The sequence below is a fragment of the Otolemur garnettii genome, unplaced genomic scaffold (genome assembly GCF_000181295.1).
Source record: "Otolemur garnettii isolate 467f Iridium unplaced genomic scaffold, OtoGar3 scaffold00036, whole genome shotgun sequence".
Classification (NCBI taxonomy): domain Eukaryota; kingdom Metazoa; phylum Chordata; class Mammalia; order Primates; family Galagidae; genus Otolemur; species Otolemur garnettii.
The window spans coordinates 8921439-8944939 of NW_003852431.1; the positions used below are offsets into that span (position 1 = coordinate 8921439).

A 23501-nucleotide genomic window follows, 5' to 3' on the forward strand; every position below is an offset into this window, starting at 1 on the left:
GGCTGGTCTTCTCTACCTTAAATCATGAATTAAGCAGCACTATTCACAGTAAACTTCATGTTGGCAGCACAGATACGGGGGAAAGGTAACAGGAGCGCCAACCGCTCTTCCTCTGGAGATGGACACATTCCCTCTTTCTCTCAGGTCCCAGTTCTCTCACCTGGAGGGAACCTGAAGTGGAACGCCGCATCTGACAGCAGCCACCCCAGCACTTTCCTTACTCTTCATCAAGCTGCTAGTAAAACCCGGAGGAGTGGATTCCTTTCAGATTCTGCACAACCCATCGTCCCCACACCCAAAGCCCAGACCGAGTTGAGGGAGTGGTAGCGGAGCGAGTGGGGGTGCGAGGAAGGCCGGGCTGGGGTTACTAAGCATGCGCGAGGAGTGGCGCATGCTCGGTGAGGCCGGCAGCTTCCCATTGCGGGTAGCCCTGGAGGTGGCAGCGGTGGTGGTGGCGGCGGCGGCAGCGGCAGCGGCGGCACCGCCTCCTCCTCACACTACCGGGGTGGCGGGGTTAGATGAGCGGCCCCAGTAGCGGCGAGAGCGGTGAGGGGGGGAAGAGGAGGAGACGAAGGAGGAGGAGGAGGAGATCGCTGTCTTTGTAGTCTCCCAGCCGTGGGAGCCAGAGGCCGCCACCGGAGCCGTCGTCGTTGGAAAAGGGCTGTGTGTGCGCGCGCGTGTCTGCCCGCCCGGCCCGCGGGGACGAGGCGGCGGCGGCGAGGATGATGATGTGCGCAGCTACTGCTTCCCTCGCCGCCGCCTCCTCGGGGCCCGGCGGGGACGGATTCTTCCCAGCCGCCACCTTCTCTTCCTCCCCGGCGCCGGGGGCGCTGTTCATGCCGGTTTCCGAGGGCTCCTTGGCTGCTGCCGGGCTGGGGCTGGGGCTGCCCGCCGTGGACTCCCGGGGTCACTACCAGCTGCTGCTGTCAGGCCGGGCCCTGGCCGACCGCTACCGGAGGATTTACACAGCTGCGCTCAGTGACAGGGACCAGGGAGGCAGCAGCGCTGGACACCCGGCCTCCAGGTGCGTCTCCAGGGTGCCCTTCCTCGCGCCTCATGCCGCGTGTGCAGCGATGTGCGCGCGCGTGTGTGTGAGTGAGATGTTTGTGTGTTTGTACGTGGGTATTTACCGAGCTTTCAGTCAGCACCTGATGCTGAACGGTGGAAATGCCTATTGAAACAGGAGGGTGCGGTGGTTGCAGTTTCTGCTCGAAGTGTGTGTGGTCTGTGTCGCGGATGGTGGGGTAGTGTGTGATGCTAGATAAGGGGGTTGTGCTGGTCAGTTATAACACGTGTGTGTAATGTTGAGGAAGGAGAAGGAATGGGTAGAGGGAGAGAGGGTGAAGAGAATTTGCAAGAGTGGTGAGGGAAGTGGTGTGTCCAGTGTGTCTACCGCAGTGTTATTTGCGCGTCCCCCCTCTGCCTTGACGTTCCTCCCCTTTCCACCTCTCTTAAAAGAAATGTACCTTTCGCTAATGGGAGCAATGGAATAGGTTAAGGATAGTATCATATTTGTAGGATGAATTTTAGATTATCAGACTGGGGGATAGGTAGGCATCTGGTTTGATTTTAAGAGATTTATGAATAAGGGATGCATGTGGAGATTTATACTGTACAGACATGAATGGTGTCTGACAGATGTTTTATAGCTGTACTTCGATAATGGCCTTTTGGTCTTCTAGAAATGAGGTTGCATCTGCTCTTGTGTTCTGATGTCCTACCAGCCATTTCTATTTCATCTGCTTTTCTGTTTCTTCTAATAATTATAGGCTTCAGAGAAGAAGGGATTTTATAGAGAGTAAGGAGAAAGCTACAGAACTTCGAAATATGACAGCTGGTATAGTGTTCAACTACCACCATCCAGAAAATTTGAGCAGCTCCTAGATCTCTTCCAGTTAGGCTGCATCTTCAGCTTCCTGGATGGAGATGTTAGATTACTTTCATTTTCTTTTTCTTAAAATGTGGGGGCCTTTTTTACTAAGGGCATTCCTATTGTTTTCTTTCCCATGCCTTTACATGCCACGTACCCTGAAGGATGATGTCTGACTTGTTTCACCAGCTTTGACAGTGGTAATTGGGAGTTGGCTACATTTTTTTTTTCTCACAGCTTCTTGCAGTACATGGGGAAAGTATAGTAGGATTTTAATCAAATAACTTAAAGAGTTTACTGAATTTATTGAAAGTACAGTTTATATCTTTTTTCCCCTTATGGAAAGGTTTAGGACTAGGCTGTAAGTCAGGTATTTGTAGTTTATCAGTATGGATTGTATCTTATCCATTGGAGAGTTTTGAAAAGATTGAGATTTGGTCACACTTTTTCTGTGCAAACCAGTCTTCTCATGTCTGGGATTGTTTATGTGATTGAGCACATAAGCATTTTTATCATATGGATATAAATGTGTGTAATTACCCTTTGCTGTCTGACCTGAAGGCCAGACACAAGTATGTTTCTTGCTGAAGTTTTTGAAAAATAGCACAAAACCACATTAGACAGTTTACTTTCATAATTAGGTATAATTTTGATGTGTGAGGCACTCAAATTTTAAGACTCTAAACTATTGCAATTCTATGTACCCTGTTAGAACCCCTCTCAGACATTTTGAATTTATTTTGTGTGTTATTTCTAGACTTATGCAATAATTTGTGACTAGTATATTCCTGTTTTGACTTACTTCTAGTGTAATAATACGATTTCTGTGTATCTAGATCTGTATTAGCAATTTTAGACAATATAGGTTAATCAAATACATAAAATCTGTGAGTGATTTTTAGTCTTTGGTCTATTTTTGTACAAATTGTCAGTGAAAAGTAATGAAGAATTTTCTCAGATATTTCCAGAAATACTCATGGAAACTGGCCTTATGTTGTATGATTCTTCTTGCTAATTTTTGTTCACAACATAGTTTGTTTACATTATTTTATTGTAAAAAATAGCTTGCAACTACTCTTTATTGAGGATTTGATTAAGAATTAAGTCACATTTGTTATTAAAGATGATGGGAATAGTAGAGCTGGGATTTAGGCTGTGAATGAATGATATAATTATTTGGATGGGGTACTGTTGAGTTAGAGGAGATCATTCAGAGCCAGAGACTGGAGCAAGAATAGAGATGAAGCTCCAGTGAGCATCCAGTTTTAGGTGTGACAGAAGACAATGAAGGAAAAAAAGAATCAGAAAATTAAAAAGAGAACCATAGAATAGTAGGTTCTCCGGCCCTAGGAAAGTGGATTGAAAATTCTCAAAAGTATTAAGTGCTGAAGAAAATGAGAACAGTTTTCAGGTCACTAGTAACTTTTGGGGAAGTGTTCAGAGTACAGGGATGTGGTGAGGAGTGAATGGAGTATGTTGGGGTCACTTAGTGGGGGATTCAGGGTTGAGAGGATTTTCAAGTGTAGGTGGGTTGGTGAGATGTTCAAATATGGGAGGGTAAATGGAGAGGGAGCCAGTAAAGAAGTAAGAGAGGGGATAATTGATAAGGAGAGGTGGAGGGAGAGTTCAGGGACAGATTTCATTGAGATAAGTGGAAAGGTTAGCCTTTAAAAAAAGTTAGGCCTGGTCTGCATTTAACATAGAAGGTGGGGGGAGGTATTTGTAAATATAAAGAATAGGAGTTTATTGAGGGTAGAAACCATACCCTGTGTATTCATTTTGATGATCCCAGTGCCTAGCGTTGTTACTGACATTCATTCTATAAACTTCAAGTACTTACTGTGTTCCAGGCACTGTTGTAAGTGCTGAAGATGTAGCAATGAGCAAGTTAGGCAAGGTCTTTACTGCCTTGGAACATCTACTCTGATGGGAGAAACAGACAACTAGTGATAAGTAACTATGAAGGAAATTTCATGTGATGGAGCAATTTATAGTGGGGCTATTTTAGGTAATGTGGTGAAGAAGGGTCTCTTTGGGAGTTGGCATTTAAGTTGAATTTTAATGTTGAAGAAGCAGATCTAAAGGAAGAGTGTTTTAGGAAATTATAAAGGCCCTGAAGTGGGAAGAAGCTTCTTTTGTTCAGGAAATAAAAACATGGCAAGTGAATTATCAGTATTCAATGAATTAATTACTTTGGGTTGTGCTTTAGGTGCAGGGTTGAGAAACTGAAGGATTAATGCCTAATGGAGTCAATGACTTTAATGGCATTCTAACAAAGTGCTTAAGAGCTTGGATGGGGAAGCTAGACTGGTTTTAAATCCTGGTTTTGTCATTTGCTAGTTGTGTAACCTTGGGTATATTATATAACTTATATGCCTCAATTTTCTTATTGTAGAATGGGATAATAATTATGTGGAGTGTTTTGTAGAGTAAACGAATCTTTGTATGTGCTTGGCACATTAAGTGCTGTAAGAATTAGTTATTTTTTTCTTTTTATTCTGAGAGTGCGCTGCTGAGTACTTGAAAAGAAGGTAGTGATCATGCCTTGCTCTTATTTTTGGTCTCAGTGACAGTGTAGAATGTGGGAGTAACTCTTTGATTTATTCAGTAACTGAATAAATATGTTTTTGGATGAATGAGGCTAATCAAAATTAGAACATTGTCTTGGGGGAAAGGGTTTGGCAGAAAAATGAATAAAGGAACATTTGATCAGTTGTGAATGTGAATGGTTTTATAGCCAGGCACTTGGGAAGCACCATAGCATAGTGGCTAAATGTTGGAGCTCTAGAAGCAGAGTGGCTTAGTTCAAATACTTTTCTACCTTTTTCTTTCTGTGATAAATTGGGTAAGTTAGATTTTGTCTTTTTCTTGCAACCACATAGAATTTTCTAAAGGACATTATGCTTGCACATGATAAGTGCCCATTAAATGTAAGCTGTTATTATTATTAAAGTTGCATTTTAAATTACAAGGAGCATGGTGTTGTAAGCTTTTCTGTTCGAAAGAGACATGGAGAAAACGTCTAGTTGAATAGGAGGGCAAAGAAAAAATTGAAGGTGATAATGTTTGATCATGTGATAACAAGGAAGGTGGTGCCAAGAGGGAACTGATAGGGAAATAAAGAGGAGTCAAGGTATCTAGGTCTTGAAGTGGTAGAAGAACAAAGTTAATGAAAACAATACAGAAGATTGAGACAAAAATTGGGGCTTGCTTTTCTTCTTTAAACTAGACCCATTTAGTTCCTTTAGCTGCTTTATCTCATTCTTACTAGAAATGGTATTTGAGTCCATCCTTCAGGTGCATTGGATTTTGGTTAAATGGTCAATTCAGCAAATGTTTAGGGGTTATTACTTGGCACTAACCATTGGTCTTACAAAGATTTACAAGACACAAATCCTAGACTTGAGTTTATTGTCTATCTGGAGGTGTAAGATCAAAAGGCAGAGACTTATAGAAGTGTTAAGATAAAATGAAATGGTGAAGAAAGCATGACCTATTAATGCCAAAAACATGGCATTCTGGGCCAGCTCAAAATTTGCATGAGCAGAAGAGAGAAAGATCAGTTGTAAGTAATAGTAAGACTTCTGTTAGAACTGAGATGCAGGTTTCGTGAGGGAGAGAATTCATTCATTCTGAAAGTAAAGGCTTTGGGCAGAAGGGGGGACATCTTGGAGAGCAGGGTACAAAGTAGATTTTGTTCATTAGACACTGACTAACCCTGACAGCTTTGAGCAATGAAGAGCCATTACTTGTAAGAGTATGTTAGGAAGTAATATAGGATTGAATCCATACATATGAATATTTATATATACACTCATGGATAGATAGATATACACATACATACATACATATATATCTGTATTTGTAGATAGGTAGTAATTTTCTTTTATATATAGCTGTTGATATGTTAATATGTAATATAGCTATTACATCTGTGGGATCGTATTATAATGTATAAACACATCTTAAGGCAAAAACTGCTCTGCTGGCATACAGGTAGGTAGAAGTGTGAAATGAATTCATTTCCCAACCTCAGGAAAAGAGAAAAATGTTAATTTAAAAATACTTTTGCTCTTAAAATATTTGTTTAAAAAATAAACAGAATAGGGCAGAGCCTGTGACTCAGTGGGTAGGGCACTGGCCCCATATATCAAGGGTGGCAGGTTCAAACCTGGCCCCGGCCAAACTGCAACAACAACAAAAATAGCTGGGCATTGTGGTAGGTTCCTGTAGTCCCAGCTACCTGGGAGGCTAAGGCAAGAGAATCGCCTAAGCCCAGGAGTTGGAGGTTGCTATGAGCTGTGTGATGCCATGGCACTCTACTGAGTGATAAAGTGAGACTCTTGTCTCTACAAAAAAAAAAAAAACCAAACAAACAAAAAAAAAAAACCAGAATAGTTTCATTTTTTTTTTTCATAAATCAGGTTAAATGTTCAGGTTTTTAGACTAGAGAGTAGGCTAATTGAGGTTTAATTTATATACAGTAAAATTTATGCTCTTTAAAGGTTCATTTGAAGACTCTTGGAACTGGCAGCATGATCAAGTATAGAACATTTCCATCACTTCCAAAAGTTTCTTTAGGTCCTCCTACCCCTAGCACTTGGCCACTACAAATCCATTTTCTGTCATTAATATTTTACCTTTTATAGAGTGTCATGTAAATCTAGCTTCTTAAGGGCAGGGCCCCTAGATATTTCATCTCTCTGTTTTCTATCTCTGTATTTTCTGTAAGTAGAAGTTAGGCCCATGGCTTCATTAGGTGTTGGTTAGACATTTTTTAGCAGGGAATATTTTGTATATAGTGCTGAATACTGTGTGTTGCATCCCATCCAGATGTTGTCAGGTGTCTCACTGTTAATGATGCTAAGGCTGATTACTTGGGTAAGATGGTACCTGCTAGATCTCTCCTCTGTAAATGTGTGCTTCTTCCATTTGTAGTGAGCAAGTAACCACAGGGTAATAACTTTAGCTCAGTGTGAACATCTTTCACGTAATGGTTTTAGCATCCTTTGGTAATCCTCATCTGAGTCAATAATTTCATTAGGGATTTCAAAATGATTTTTAAAAATAATCCTATTACTTCTGTATTAGCTGGTGCTCTTCTGCTACAAAGAGTTTTCTCTCATTAACTGATGATGAACTATTCTTTCTAAGAAAGCAAGGTAAATGCTTAATTCTCTCTCCTCCTTAACCAAATTGTTATAATAGTCCATGCTGGTGTGGTGGGTGTTGTGGTTAGCTACCCAGATTTCCCCTTTTAGGCATATGTTTCCCTAGCTGTTGAGAGTATTACTAGGAAAACGGATTGCAGCTAAGTCCATCTCCAGACATTGCCCTGTGCCAACAGAGCTGCTTCCCCAAAAGTCATGCCTCCTCTTCAGGGCAGTCTATCTCTAATATCTGTTCACTGTAGAAGTGTAAATGCCTCCTTGCTCCAAGGCAAGACAGCTTTGGTGGTCTGTCCTAACACTAGAGCTCTCACCATACTGCTGAGGCCTTCCTGTGATTGTGTTGCAGTTCAGCTCCTTCCTTGGTCTCAGACCTGGGTCTTTCACTGCCCTGTAGTGGTTGATTTGGAGGGCATTTCACAAGAAGCTGCTCATATGCAAATCTTCATTTCAGAGTCTGTTTCCTTGGAACCCTAGGATCCATGACACTTGGTGCAAGGAGTGGTGTGAGGAAATAGACTTTATTATTTTTTATTATTTTTTTATTTGTTTTAGACAGAGTCTCACTTTTTTGCCCTCAGTAGAGTGCTATGGCATTGTAGCTCACAGCAACCTCAAACTCTTGGGCTCAAGTTATCCTCTTGCCTCAGTTTTTCATTTTTAGTGGAAACAGGGTCTCACTCTTGCTCAGGCTGGTCTGCTCACCTTGGCCTCACAGATTGCTAGGATTATAGGCATGAATCACCATCCTGGCCAGGAAATAGACTTTAAAATGAGATTTTGGAGCTGGTCCATTGGCTGGCTGGATAGCAATGAGAACCCCATCCTGGTAGTTGGTGGGGTACTGATACCGATAACCCTTGGCATGCCCTGTAACTGTGTAACTGTTTGAACTTTTGCTGGTGGTGAATTGGAATATACTATATATTTGTGGAAGGGTACACTATCTTAGGCTTTTGAGAGATTCAGGGAAATTAATTATAAGGGGAAGAATCATATGACTCTTAGTAGCATTGATAGATCAGAGAAAGTTGATAGAAGGCTGAAGATAATTGGGGGCAAACTGTAAAAACTGAAGTTTCTATAGCAGCATATAAAGAAACACATCTGTGGTAAGAGGAAAGAGACTGAGGATTAGGCCTAAGACTCAGTTTTAAGGCTAGCAGAGCTCCACAGTTGAATTCTTAGCAAGTCCTGCTATATTGGGGTCGGTACTCTCTGTTTGAGAATTAATGCTGAACCATTAGGATGGGACATCTGAATTGATGGACTTGAAACCCCATGTTCCTCTTAACTCTCTGTGTCTGCAGAAGCAGTCTACTTCTGCTGGCTATAGAGGGTGCTTGTGTGTGGACTATGCAGAAGACTATACTGCCCTTTCTGCCCCTCCTACTTCCTCTCCTCAACTGGCTATCATCAAACTGGTAATTGGTTAAGTCACAGCAACACCTACTGGGAGATGCTGGATCTGCTAAGAGATAAAGGGAATACACACACACACACACAAACACACACACACACACAGGTTCCCAAACTGTGCACTGAGGCACCACAAAGCACCAGAGCAGGCACACATAGTTCAAAATTTCAAAGGAAGGCTGGGTGTAGTAGACTACACCTGTAGTCTTAATATTCTGGGAACCTGAGGTGGAAGGATCACTTGAGCTCAGGAGTTAGAGACTACCCTGAGCAACAGCGAGACCCGGTCTCAAAGAATAGCCCAGCATTGTAGCAGGCACCTGTAGTCCCAGCAGTTTGGGAGGCTGAGGCAAGAGGATTGCCTAAACCCCAGAGTTTGAGGTTGCTGTGAGTTGTGATGCCATGGCACTCTACCTAGGGTGAGAGTGAGACTCTCTCAAAAAAAAATTTTTTTTTTCAAAGGAAGCACTCTATTATCTGTCACAAACTACTACCTTGAAGTAGTTCAAGGTTTTTTCAGGAGATCATACTGTGTTCCTTTTGCAAAGTTGTATTTTTGGTAGTTGTGATACAAATCAAGCACTGCACAGAACTGGGGTGGAAGAGGAAAGGAGGTTGAGATGTTCAATCTGATTTCAGTTTTCAGAAGTTGTTTAGTACCTAGCAGGTACACATGTCCTGGTGTCTCATATAATTGTGGTTATTTGAGAAAGAAACAAAAAATACTTTTCTTCCAGTTTATGTGCATTAATTTGCAAATGTTTACTAAGTTTTTAGACTATAAATTCTTACTAGTTATTTGGATCTAACTACTTAATAACCACTACTGATAGGTATTTCTTTTGGCCTACTAATGCATGGGACAATTACTGATGATGGCTCTTTCTGGGCCCAATACAGGGCTTCTGTGCCTTGGTAATGATCTGGCAACAGCTGCTGCTGAATGTCCAGCTGACAGCAGCAGAGTCCAGTCATCCTTTAAGGAGACCAACCAGAACTTGTGTCTTGGAAAGGACCGTGATTCCTTTTGACTGAATTTGACACATATTCTGGGTATGAATTCATCTTTCCAGCGGTGATAAATTCATCTCTCCTACTTGAGAGCTTACAGAATGATCTCTCAACAAAGGAATCATTTCAAACAGAGGGACCAATTTGATAGCAAAGGAGGATCTATGGGATCCATTTGTCCCATTATTCACCACACCATCCAGAAGCTGCTGACTTGATAGAGCAGACAAATAGTTTTTTGATGGCACAGCTCAGGATGATATTCTGGAGCTTGGCAATGATACCCTGCAAGGATGGATGGAACCCCCATCCTCCAGTGATGCCAATAGGAAGAACATGTGTAGGAAAATTTCCACTAAACTTCACTCTCAGAGAGCCACCTTAGGAATTTATACTTTCCATCATCTCTGTAGCTCTGGGTTCTCAGAAGGGAAGTGTTTCCAACATAAGATGTTGTAAGAATGCTGTTATTCTTTAAGCTCCAGCTGCCACTGGGACTGGGGGCTGCTTTTCTAGTTAAATAGAGGTTACTGTTTGGACAAGGTTAATGTCCCTCTTCATCTGGAGAAGCACAATGAAGCATGGAAGAGTTTTGGCACAGGTGATTTGCTGGGTGTTTCTTGGTACTTCCTCGCCCAATGTTGATTGTAAATGGATATGAGAAAGACCTAATGACCACTCACTCATGAAGTCACCCACCTGGCCCAGTAGAAGTGCTAGCCAAAGATGAAGGGAATCTAGAATGGCTAGTAGAGAAGAGGTTCTGAATGTCAGTTTTGGCCTTGAAACTATCTGTAGTGAGTAGGGGTATAGTTTGACCCACTTTCATTTTGCTAGAAATTTTCTCTAGAATTCTGGAGGATCATTTTCTAGAACTTACTTGAGGTAAGTGAATCCTACTAGTGTAATAGGCAGACTCTAGTGAATGCTGTGGTATGGAACCCAGATCCCCTGTTCAGAACTGAGGTGCTTATTCCCCTGCAGCATCTAGGAATATTGGTTGGCTAAAGACTTCTGCTTAGTTTTCTGGGCATTGCTTTTGGTGATATATAATTCTTGAGGGGACCTATGTGAACTGGTTGATGGGGGCATTTTATGGTTTTCCGTGCCACTATAATGATTTCTTTCCCTATTTTTCAGTTGTTTGATATTAGTATGTACCAATACAGTTGATTTTATATATTAACCTTATGTGTCTGTGACCTTACTGAGCTCATTTATAAATTTTATAGTTTTGAAGATTCTTTGGGATTTTTTTTTTGAGACAGAGTCTCACTATGGTAGAGTGCTGTGACATTACAGCTTACAGCAACCTCAAACTCTTGGGCTTAAGTGATTCTCTTGCCTCAGCCTCCCAAGTAGCTGGGACTACGGTGCCTACCACAATGCCCAGCTATTTTTCTGTTGCATTTGCATTGTTGCTTAGCTGGCCTGGGCTGGGTTTGAACCTGCCAGCCTCGGTGTACGTGGCTGGTGCCGTAACCACTGTGCTATGGGTGCGGAGCCAGGATTTTCTTTATAAATAATGATATTATCTATCCATCTTTATGATCTCTGGCCTCCCCACCCCTTGGTCTGTGCTTTATTCAAGCTTTTCTAACTTCTTGAATGTCAAATCAATTTTTTTGCATTCCTGAGATAAGACCTCCTTTTATGGGATGTGTTGTTAAATTTCATATCCTAATATTTTGTTCAGAATTTTCAGGTACATGTTCATGAGGGATGTTGGTCCTGTATATGTATTATACATGCACACACTATATTTATATATATATATTTTTTTTCTTTTGTAATGTCTTTGTCAGGTTCTAGTATTATAATTATCCTCATTGCCTATAATGAGTTAAGGAGTAATCCTGCCTTGTAATAATTTAAAAATTTGTTTCTTTGTTTTAGAGATAGAGTCTCACTTTATTGCCCTTGATAGAGTGCTGTGGTGTCACAGCTCACAGCAACCTCCAACTCCTAGGCTTTAGCGATTATCTTGCCTCAGCCTCTCGAGTAGCTGGGACTACAGGGGCCCACCACAACACCCAGCTATTTATTGTTGCAGTTGGGCCAGGCTGGGTTTGAACTCGCCACCCTCTGTATATGGGGCTGGCGCCCTGCACACTGAGCCACAGACACTGCCCTAAAAATTTAAAAATTTTTAAAAATTTTGCACAAGATTGATGTTTGAATATTTGATAGAATTCACCAGTGGCATTATCTGGTGTTGGAATTTTCTTTTGGGGAAGCTTTTGACAAATTGAATTTCTTTGATAGATATAGGGATAGTCAGATTTTCTGTTATTTCTCATGTCAATTTTGATGAGTTGTATTTTTATGGAGAATTTTGTCTAGTTCATCTAAATTTTTTGGTTTGAATCTGTTCATAGCATTCTCTCATTACCTTTGAAGGTTTGTGGGATCTGTGATAATAATTCTCCACCCAAACTCCTTTTTAAGATAATTTTTTATATCAATTTTAGGTTCATAGCAACATTGAGGGAAGGTACAAATATTACCCTTTGCCTCACATATGCATTGCCTCTCCCGTATCTACACTCCCCAGCACAGGGGTACATTTGTTTTTAGTGATGAACCTACATGGGTACATCATAATCACCCAAAGTCCATAGTTTACATTAGGGTTCACTGTTGGTGTTGTATACTTTGTAGGTTTGGACAAATGTAAAATGTCACATGTCCATCATTATAGTATTGTACAGAGTATTTCTACTGCCCTAAAAAACCGTCTGTTCTCCAGAATGTCAGATGGTTGAAATTACATAGTATATGGCCTTTTCAGATTGATTTTTTTTCTTTTTTTTTTTTTTTGAGACAGAGCCTCAAGCTGTCTCCCTGAGTAGAGTGCTGTGACATCACAGCTCACAGCAACCTCCAACTCCTGGGCTCAAGTGAGTCTCCTGCCTCATCCTCCCAAGTAGCTGGGACCACAGGCACCCACCACAATGCCTGGCTCTTTTTTGGTTGCAGCTGTCATAGTTGTTTGGTGAGCCCGGGCTGGATTCGAACCCGCCACCTTAGATGTATGTGGCTGGCACCTTAGCCACTTGGGCCACAGGCGACGAGCCCAGATTGATTTCTTTCATTTAGTAATATGCTTTTAAGGTTCATTCTTATCTTTTGGTGGTTTAATAGCTTGTTTCTTTTTAGCGCTGAAAAATATTCCATTGTTTGGGTATATCACAGTTTATTCATCTACTAAAGGACATCTCCATTGCTTCTAAGTTTTAATGATTATGAATAAAGCTGCTGTAAACATCTGAGCACTGATTTTTGTGTGGACATACCTTGTTTCTCTGTCTCTTTTTTTTTCTTTTTGGAAAATTGGCAAATAACACCATGTGTTTCTAACATGAATAACATGATATTTTGGAATATACATGCATTGTGAAATGGTTAAATCTAGTGGGCATAAATTTTCAGTTCTTTAGTAAGTACCAAGAAGTGTGACAGCTGGATAATATAGTCAGAGTGTGTTTGGTTTTTTAGGAAACCACCAAACTTATCTTTCAAAGTGGCTTTACCATTTTGATTTCCACCAAGAATGAATGGGAGTTCCTGTTGCTCTGCATCCTTGTCAGCATTTGGTGTTGTCAGTATTCTGGATTTGGGCCATTCTGAGAGTTGTGTAGTGATACCTTGTTGTTTTAATTTGTATTTTCCTGATGACATGTGATGTAAAACATTTTTTCATATGCTTATTTGCCATTTGTGTATCTTTGGTGAGATGTCTGTTAAGGTCTTTGGCTCATTTTTTAATTGGGTGGGTTGTTTTTTTCTAATTGAGTTTTAAGACTTCTTGTTACATTTTGGATAACAGATCTTTATTAGATGTTTTTTGCAAATATTTTCTCCCAATCTCTGCCTTACCTTTTCATTCTTTTAGCATTGTATTTTACAGAATGGAAGTTTGTAACTTTAATGAAGTTCAGCTTATTAATTATTTTTTGCATGGATCATGCTTTGGTGTTTTATCTAAAGGGTCATTGCTCTCCAGGTGTGGTGACTCACACCTGTAATCCCAGCACTTTAGGAGGATGAGGTGGAAGGATCACTTGAGGCTCAGAGTTTCAGACCTGAGCCTCAACAAAAGAAAATAAAAATATTTAAAAAATTAGCTGGGTGAAGTGGTGTGCTTGCTACATAGTCCTTGCTACTTAGAAGGCCAAGGCCAAGGGTCATTGTTATAGTGAACTTTGATGGCTCCACTGCACTCCAGCGTGAGTGACAGAATGAGACCCTGTCTTTAAAAAAAAAAAAAGTCACTGCCATACCTAAGGTCATCTAGTTTTTCTCCTGTATTACTTTCTAGGAGTTTTATAGTTCTGTGTTTTATAGAGAGAGCCTGTTTTCTGTACTGAGGTTTCTTTTATTAAAGGTGTAAGGTTTGTGTCTAAATTCATTTCTTTGCATGTTTATGTCTAGTTGTTCCAGCACCTTTGATTGAAAAGACTACTTTTGCTCCATTATAATACTCTTGCTCTTTTGTCAAATATCAGTTGCCTATACAGAGGGTGCCAAAATTATAATATATAATATATGCCAATAATCGTTATTTTTTATATTGCATCTTGTGTCTCTTATAATTGCAGAAGTCAAATGTGACTTGAGTATTACAATTTTAATACAGTTTTTTCCTTTCTTTAAATGTGTGTGCTTTTTTTTTTTTGGCACCGAATATATTTATGCAGGTCTGTTTCTGGGTTCTCTGTTCCTTTTCTCTCTTTGTCTCTTCTTTCACCAATACCAAATGGCTGATTACTGTAGCTCTGTAGTAAGTCTTGAAAACAGGCAATATTAGTCTTCTAACTTTGTTCTCTTTCAGTATTTTCTTGACTATTCTGAGTTTTTCACCTCTCCATAGAAACTTTAGGATTAGTTTGTCAAAATCCATAAAATAAGTTGCTGAGAGTCTTACTAGGATTGCATTGAATCTGTAAATCAAGTTGGGAAATACTTATATCTTGACAGTATTGAGTCTTCCTGTCCATGACCATGGAATGTTTTTCCATTTGTTGAGCTCTTCTTTGATTTTGTTTAACAGAGTTTTGTAGTTTACCACACACAGATCTTACACATATTTTTTTTTAACTTTTTCATTTTTGGAGGTGATTGTATACATTGTATTGTGTTTTTTATTTTCAAATTCCACTTGTTCATTGCTGGTATACAGGAAAGCAGTTGAGTTTTGTATATTAACCGTGTATCATGCAACCTTGCTGCAATAATAATCTCTTATTAGTTTCAGGAATTTTTTCATCCATTCTTTTGAATTTTCTACATAGATGATTATGTTATCTCCAAAGACAGATTATTTCTTCCTTCCCATCTGTATGTTTTTTGTTTTTCTTGTTTTATTTCATCAGCTCAGACTTCCAGAATGACATTCATAAGGAGCAGTGAGAAGGGACAACCTTTCCTTGATCCTGATCTTAGTGAGAAGGCTTCTAGTTTTTATCATTAAGGATGATGTTGTAGGTTTTTTAAAGATATTCTTTATCAAGTTGAGGCAGTTCCCCTTGGCTTCTAGTTCTTTGAGAGATGTTATCATGAATGGGTGTTGGATTTGTCAAATGCTTTTTTTGCATCTATTGAGTCGGTCATGTGATTTTTGTTTTTAGCTTGTGGATGTGACAGATTACATTACTTGATTTTCAAATGTTGAACCAGGCTTTCATACCTTGGATAAATTACACTTGGTTTGTGGTATATCATTTATTTTTCAGTGTTGGATTTGATTTGCTAATAATTTGTTGAGGATTTGTGTGTGTGCGTGTGTGTACACATGTGTGCCAATGTTCATGAGAGATACTGATTTATCTTAATAGTTTTCTTCTTTTGTAACATTTTTGGTTTGTTATTAGGGTAATGCTGGCCTTGTAGACTGAGTTAGAAGGAATTCCCTCTGTTTCTATCTCATGAAAAGGATGGTGGAGAATTGATATAATTATTTCCTTAAGTGTTTCATAGAATTCAGTAGTGATTTCTCTGGCCTTTCTGTTTTAGGAGGTTATTAATTGTTGATTTAATTTTTTAAATATGTATAGGCCTATCTGATTATCTTCTTATCTTTTCATGTGAGTTTGACACTGTCGAGGAATTGGTTTGTTTCATTTAGGTTATCCACTTTGTAGGCATAGAGTTTTCGTAGTATTTTTTTTACTATCTACTTAATATCCACTGGGTCTGTAGTGATACCCTCTCTTTAATTTCTAATGATCTCTTTTTTATTCCTCTTCATATTGGAGTTTTTTCCCCCCTTGTTAATTCTAGCTTGCAATTTGACAATTTTGTTCAAAAGTTCAAAGAATCAACTTTTAAGTTTATCAAGTTTTCTTATTTTTGATATGTTTTCTATTTTATTGACTTTTCTCTCATTTTAATTTACTTCTTTCTACTCTTTCCTCTTTGTTCTAGTTTCTTAAGGTGGAATCTTATGTAATTGATTTAGATTTTTCTTTTCTTCTAATGTAAGTATTTAAAGCTACGAATTTTCACTTAAGTGCTACTTTAGTTGCCTCCCACAAATTTTGACTGCTGTATATTTGTCATTTAATTCAAAACAGTTTCCTATTTTCTTTGTGATTTTATCTTTGACCTATGCATTATTTAGAGTTACTTCATTTAACTTTCAGATGTTTGGTTTTTTTCTTATATATTCATCATTATTATTACATCAAAATGTACATTTTTCGTGATTTTGGTCTTTTAACATTTATTGAGATATATTTTATTGCTTAGTATATGTTCTGTCCTGGTGATTGTAGCATGTGCACTTGAAAAGAATGTGTTCTGTCATTTTTCAGGTATAGAATTCTATAAATGTCAATTAACAGTTGGATGGTAGTGTTAGATGGATGTTTTGTGTGTGCATTCATTTTTTGTCTAGTTCTATCAGTTACTGGTAGAAGAGTTTTAAGACTATTTCACTCTAATTATGGCTATAGCTTTGGCAGTTTAATTTTACCTATTTTTGCTTCATATACTCTGAGGATCTTCTATTAGGTATATATACCTTTATAATTATTAACAATTCCTTGTGCTTTATTTCATTGTTCTTTCATCATGATACCTCTCCTTATTGCCAGTAAAATTCTTTGTGATGAATGTATTTGTCTGATATTAAAATGGTCTCTTCAGAATTTTTATCCTTACTGTTTACATATTAAATATTTCCCATCTTCTTTTTTTTTTGAGATAGGGTCTTACTCTATTGTCCAGGCTGGAGTATTGGGGCCAATAGTATAGCTAACTGCAACCTCAAATTCTTGGGTTCAAGGATCTTCTTCATGTGTTAGCCTAGGACTAGAGGTACTTGCCACCATGCCCAACTAGTTTTTCTATTTTTGTTGCAGTTTGGCCAGGGCCAAGTTTGAACCAGCCACCCTTAGTATATGGGGCAGCGCCCTACCCACTGAGCCAGAGGTGCTGGCCACTAGTATTTCTATTTTTTTGGTAGAGATTGGGTCTGCACTATGTGGTTCAGGCTGGTTTTGAATTCTGGATTTAAGCAGTTTTCTCACCTTGGCCTCCCAAAATGCTAGGATTATAAGTATGAACCACCATGTCTGACTCCCACCCATTTAATTTTGACCCATCTGTATTTTTATATTTATAGTTTCTCTCCTATAGGCGGTTGTTATAGAATCTTACCCCTTTTAAAAAATTCATTCAGCATTCTTTGCCTTTTAATTGGAGGGTTTAAACCATTCGTGTTTTCGTCTCTGGTTATCTCAGTCTTGTGATTTCAAAAATCCATTTGACTTCTTGGTCTGTTTTATAGGTAAAACTGTGTCCCTTAAGCTCTAGTTTGCATTTTGAAAAATCTACTGCTAGTTTTCTCTCTATTCATTATGCTCAGATTCTCATTTCATTCATTTGTTCATATCATTTGATGTATTCAAAGGCTCCTCACAAATTGCCTATTTTCCTGTGGCCAGTTAAAAAGAAGTCTGAGATAGGATCTTGAAGTTGGCATTAAGAGATTATAATGAGCTCATTCCTACCTCCTTTTTCCAGAAGGTGGGAGAAGGCACATTTTCCAGTGGGAAAGTGAGGTAAGTTGGAGAAGGGAGTAGAGTATTTAGAAATTAGTATTTAAAGGGAAAGAAGGAAAGTGGTAGCTTTAGGAAAGAGACAAAGAATTCACTGTAGCAGACCTTCTTAGTGTCCTAGGCATAGCTTTTGGCAATTATCTCCTTAGAGTCTATGCAAACATTTGTGACTTTCTGCCCAAAAAGAAACATGTGTGCCAGCCAATCCAGAAATGCCAGAGAGTTAATGTCTTCTAAAAAGTTTTCAATTAATGATGGATGGGGAGTTGGTAGATGTTAGCTGTAGGTTTTTTATATTCTTTACCAAGATGAGGCAGTTCCCCTTGGCTTCTAGTTCTTTGAGAGATGTTATCATGAATGGGTGTTGGATTTTGTCAAATGCTTTTTCTGCATCTTTTGAGTCAGTCATGTGATTTTTGTTTTTAGCCTGTGGATGTGACAGATTACATTACTTGATTTTCAAATGTTGCACCAGGCTTTCTTACCTTGGATGAATTTCTCACCTGCAATTGGAATAACTCTGAGCCATGTTCTATACCATCTACTGGAGTTCTCCACTAGGATCACACTCTAATTGCCCATTAGAATAACTGGCTTCATGATGCACCCGTTCTTAACTTCCTTCCCTTCACATTTCACTTCTGATTTCTACTATTAATGTTTTTTCCTGGGATTTCCTCTCAAAACAACTACTGCACTTGAAGTCTTGAGTCTAGGTCTGTTTCTGGGAAAACCCAAACCAAGCATGGGAATAATAATTATAATAAATAAAATTTGTTTAGCATTTACTAAATACCAGGTGAATAAGTGTGTCTTCATCTAGTGGGAAAGCTGCAATTTCATCCTGTTTCTCAATGACAGAACTGAGGCACAGCAAGGCTAAGTAACTTTCCCAAGATCACAGAGTTAGTAATTAACAGAGTCTACATTTGAACCCGAATCATTTGTCTCTTAATTTTGTACTCTAATCCTGTGGGCTGAAAGAAAAGGGCAGGAATAGTTATTAAAAAAAAAAAAGAGGGAGAATGGGGATAAGTAATAGAGTAAGGCCCTGGTAGAGATCATTTTGAGGTAGATAGAAGGAAAGTAAAGGGAGTACATCTCAATGGTGTTCCCATTTTATCAGGTAAGTTAAGAGACTTGGATCATGGATTTGGAAGTGGCTAGAAAGTTTGTAGATTTTCATGGCAAAAATACCTTTATTATCAGAGAACATAGCTGGGTTTAGATCAGCATTCTGATGATCTTCATTAACCTCAATAGCTATTACTGTTAAAGGTTGTTTAAACTCTAAGATTGTTATAGCTTATTGGAAACAAGATTTTTAACTTATTAATGCAGAAATGAATATATAATATGGACAGATAACGCACATTAGAAGTGATAACTCACATTTAGAAGATTTAAAAGACAAGGAAAGGAAGAAAAAGGATCCAGTGAAGAAGATTAAGATGGAGTCATCATCAAAGGGAGAAGAAACACTATAATAGGAATCGTTCTAGACATCAGGGGTGATGGGGGAGTATGTAAAGAAGTAGGCAGTGCTTGTCGGTAATCATATGCAGGAGATTGTGAAGAATAAAGACTAGAAAGGTTATGGTACAGGCAGTCCCCGAGTTACAATCATCTGACTTACAAACAACGTGCACTTATGAATGGAGGCTATCACAGTAAGTCTCCGAGTTACAAACATCTGACTGATGTATGACTCACACTTGTGAACAAAGGCAATTACAGGTAAATGTACCTTTTCCAACTTTATAACCCTGGGACTGCCTATACTGAGAAGTCTCCCAAACTTGTAGAGGATTGTAGTAAGAGTTTGAAAGAGTTCAAGACAATGAAAGATCTTTTATTTTCCTTAAGGAATTTGATGATGAAGAGGGAGAGAGGATCATTTATTTTTTTTTTTTTCCACCTGCAGGATAGTAGGCCTTTAAGGTTAGAAACCATAGGGAAAAAAAGGTTATAGTGAACAAAGAGAGGGTATAATTGGTTGAACAAAATCTTTAAAGATGATAAATGAGATGGGATCTCGTATGTGAGAGTAAGGGTATAGTTGCAAAAGGTAGGGCTTTGGGGATGGAGGAAGGAGTAGAAAGAGGAGGTTTCAGATTTAGATAAAGTTCCAGGCACATATTGTCAGCCTTTTTATCTTTTTGTGCGGAATTGTAGATTTTTTTTCTGATTTACTTTCTAGATCTTGAATTTTCTATTCAACTGTGTTTAATATGCTATTAATTCACCTATTGAGTCTTCAGTTTCAGTTATATTTTTCATGTCTAAAAGTTTATTTTTCCCCACATGCACTCTGTTCCCCACTCCCTGCAAATATTTTAAAGATAGTCTTTTATTTCTTAAATTCTGGAGTCTTTTATTTCTTAAAATCTGTACCCCATAAATGTACACAGTTATGATTTAATGAAGAATTTTTTAAAAAAAGAATTTTAAACGTAGTCACGTTACAGTCTTTCTAAAAAATTCACCATCTGAAGTCTGCATATCTTTTGTCTGTTTCTGCTTTCTCACTCGTGGTGCCTTGTATCTCTGTGTGCCTAGTTATGTGCTGTCATTACCCTGGTGGGTATCTCTGAGGCTTGCTTGGGATGAATAGATTATCTTCAGAAAGTTTTACAGTTGCTTCATGGCTCGAGTTTCCCAGGCCCACCTAGGCTGTGCATACTTACATAAATCTGCATAAGGCATGGTGTATTGCCATGACTTTTCAGAAACTTTTCCTTCTCTCATTTCTTCTCCCACCTCCATTATTTTACCCTCTTTTTTCTTCTGCCGCTCTGGCCACTGCCAAGATAGTTTTATTTATAGCCCTCCTCCACATGTAAAAACTTCTGAATAAAATCAGGAGACTGAAGCTGTATGTAAAAAATCTATTTGTATCTCTCTCCTAAATCAACTTGAATTCTTACGATCTCTTTTCTTATTACTAATTGGTAGGCTAGGTTAAGTAAATAAAAGTTTTCTACTTAGTAATCAGTCTAGTATTCCTCCCTAATTTATTCATTGATGCCTGAACACAATGATGTGAGCATTATTACATTAATTATACAGGAGAATAAGTCTGCCTTCCATAGAAAAGTTTCAATTTACACATGGTGTTTTTATAAATTGGTTATTTTTAAAAATTGATCTTGTATCCAGTCTCTTTGATAATACATTTATTCCTTATTTATGGGTTATTTTGAGCATTTTCTATAAATGTAAATATCTACAAATAAAATTGCTTTAACTTTTACTTTTCAACCATTATGAGTTTTTTTTTTAACTTTACGTACATACAATATAGTGTTAAGTAGAAGTGTTAGATAATTGCCTCAGAAAGCCCCTTCCCCCAAAAAAGCCCCTTCCTGCCCTTAAAGTTACAACTCCTCCCTAGCACAGGGAGTGGCCTGCTTACCTCATCAACATGTTCCAATTTCCCACTGCCCGCCCTGCCAGAGGAATAACTCCTTAATTGGTTATCCCACCAGCCCCTTCTGAAACTTCCCTATATAAAAATATGTCCCCCTCCTTCTCTCTCTCTCCCACCTCTCTCTGCCTTTCTTCTCTGCTCTCTCTCTTTTCCCTCCTCTTCCCCCTTGCTCTCTACTCTCTCTCTCTCTTCTCTTCCCCACTCTCTCCTTATCTCTCTCCTCTCTTTTCTCTCCTCCTTGGTGCTGCTCTGCAGCCTCCCCCCACCAATAAAGACCTTTCATATAAGCCTTGGTGGTCTGTGAGATCTCTGCTGGTTGAAGTGCCTCTTTTTCAAGAAGTGGTGATAGTATAAACTTTCATTTTCCCTCATCTTTAGGGAAGTACAGGGTGTCCCCAAAATCACCATGCACAGGGAAAATGGGATATTATAGCTAAATGTACTTTTATTTACATAAATATTCATTGCAAAATTTTATGAAGAGCTGGCCAGTATATAGAGACTATTTTGTAAATATTTTGTTTTTATGTTTATCAGTTGAAAATTGAGTTGTCGGCTCTGCGCCTGTGGCTCAAGTGACTAAGGCTCCAGCCACATACACCTAAGCTGGCAGGTTCTAATCCAGCCCGGGCCTGCCAAACAATAATGACGGCTGCAACCAAAAAATAGCCAGGCATTGTGGTGGGCGCCTGTAGTTCCAGATACTTGGGAGGCGGAAGCAGGAGAATTGCTTGAGCCCAGGAATTGGAGATTGCTGTGAGCCATGATGCCACAGCACTCTACCCAGGGTGACAGTTGAGGCTCTGTTTAAAAAAAAATAAAATTTGAGTTGTCTAATGAAAATGGCTCTTATCAAAAATTCCCAAAACAAGTGCTGGCAGAAAGAAAGGAACATTTTTAAGCTGTTGGTGGGACTGCAAATGAGTACAACCTCTATGGAAAATAGTATGAAGGATTCCTCAAAGAAGTGAAAGTCGACTTCCCTTTCAATCCAGTAATCTCACTACTAGGTATTTACCCCAAAGAAAAAAAGACATTTTATAAGAAAGATACTTGTACTGGAATTTTGTAGCTGCACAGTTCACAATTGCAAAGATACGGAAATAACCCAAGTGCTCATCAGTACGTGAGTGGATTAATAAAATGTGGTATGTATATACTGTGGTGTATTGCCAGTCAAAAAAGATCTTTTATCTTTTGTAATAACCTGGAGGGAACTAGACACCATTCTTCTAAGTGAAGTATCATAAGAATGGAAAAACAAACACCACACGTACTTACTCAATACTAAATTGGAACTAGTCGATCAACATTTATTTGCGCATATGGAAGTAAAACACAGTAGGAATCAAGTAGGTGGGAAGGGGAAGGAGGAGTTGGGTAAATTTGAGTACAATGTGCACCTTCTCTGTGAAGGGCACACTTATAACTCGGACTTAAAATTTACAGAAGCAAATTATGTAACCAAAACATGTGTACCCCTGTAATATTCTTAAATTATAAAAAAAAACTGTAATAATAAAAAAAAATTGAGTTGTATCTATCTTTTGGCTATGTAGTACTTCTGCTTCTGTGTTTGTAGATTTTGGTATGATATTTTCATATTTTGAAATATTCTTTTCAAATTTTGGTATCAAAGTTGTGATTGTCTGTAAAATGAGTTGGGAAATGTTTCTTTTTATGTGCTCTGGAAGAGTTAGTCTAAGATGGATAATGTTTGAAAGAAAGTACCAGTGAATTTTTTTAAGTATCTGGAAAAATTCACCAGCAATACCATTGGAGTTTGGTTTTCTTTGTGGATAAATTTTGATAAGGGATTTAGAATTTCTTAACAGATAGAGGACTGCATTTTTTAATGTTGAGAAGTTTTATACACACACACACTTTTTTTTTTTTTTTGAGACAAGAATCTGTAGCTGTCACCCTAAGTAGACTGCTATGGTGTCATAGCTCACAGCAACCTCCAACTCTTGGGCTCAAGTGATCTTCTTGCCTCAGTTTTTCTATTTTTAATAGAGATGGACTCTCGCTTTTGCTCATACTGGTCTCAAATTCCTGAACTCAAACAATCCACCAGCCTTGGCCTTTCAGAGTGCTCGGATTACAGGATTACAGGTGTGAGCCACACATTTTTTTTTTTTGAGACAGAGTCTCACTATGCCGCCCTTGGTAGAGTGCTGTTGTGTCACCGCTCACAACAAACTCAAACTCTTGGGCTTAAGTGATTCCCTTGCTTCAGCCTCCTAAGTAGTTGGGACTACAGGCGCCTGCCACAATGCCTGGCTATTTTTTGTTGCAGCTGTCATTGTTTAGCTGGCCTAGGCTGGGTTGGAGCAGCCCCAGTGTATGTGGCTGACCCTCTAGCCACTGAGCTACAGGCACTGAGCCAATTTTTCTATTTTTTTTGTAGAGAGCAAGGTCTCACTTTTGCTCAGGCTAGTCTCAAACTGCTGGACTTAACGAATCCTCCCAGGTCAGCCTCCCAGAATGCTGGCATTATAGGTATGAGCCGCCTTGTTCAGCAAAACCAGGCTCTTTGA

General features: G+C 38.9%; 1 protein-coding gene across 1 annotated transcript in view; it reads left to right on the forward strand.

The window, feature by feature from the left end:
• Positions 1 to 468: 468 nt before the first annotated feature.
• The window catches only part of MYCBP2 (MYC binding protein 2, E3 ubiquitin protein ligase), a 273377-nt gene continuing 250344 nt past the window's right edge, over positions 469 to 23501 (forward strand). The window contains exon 1 of the mRNA XM_023513171.1: positions 469 to 1024. Within this exon, the coding sequence (XP_023368939.1) occupies positions 723 to 1024 (302 nt within the window). The 5' untranslated portion in view covers positions 469 to 722. The remainder of the gene's footprint in view (positions 1025 to 23501) is intronic.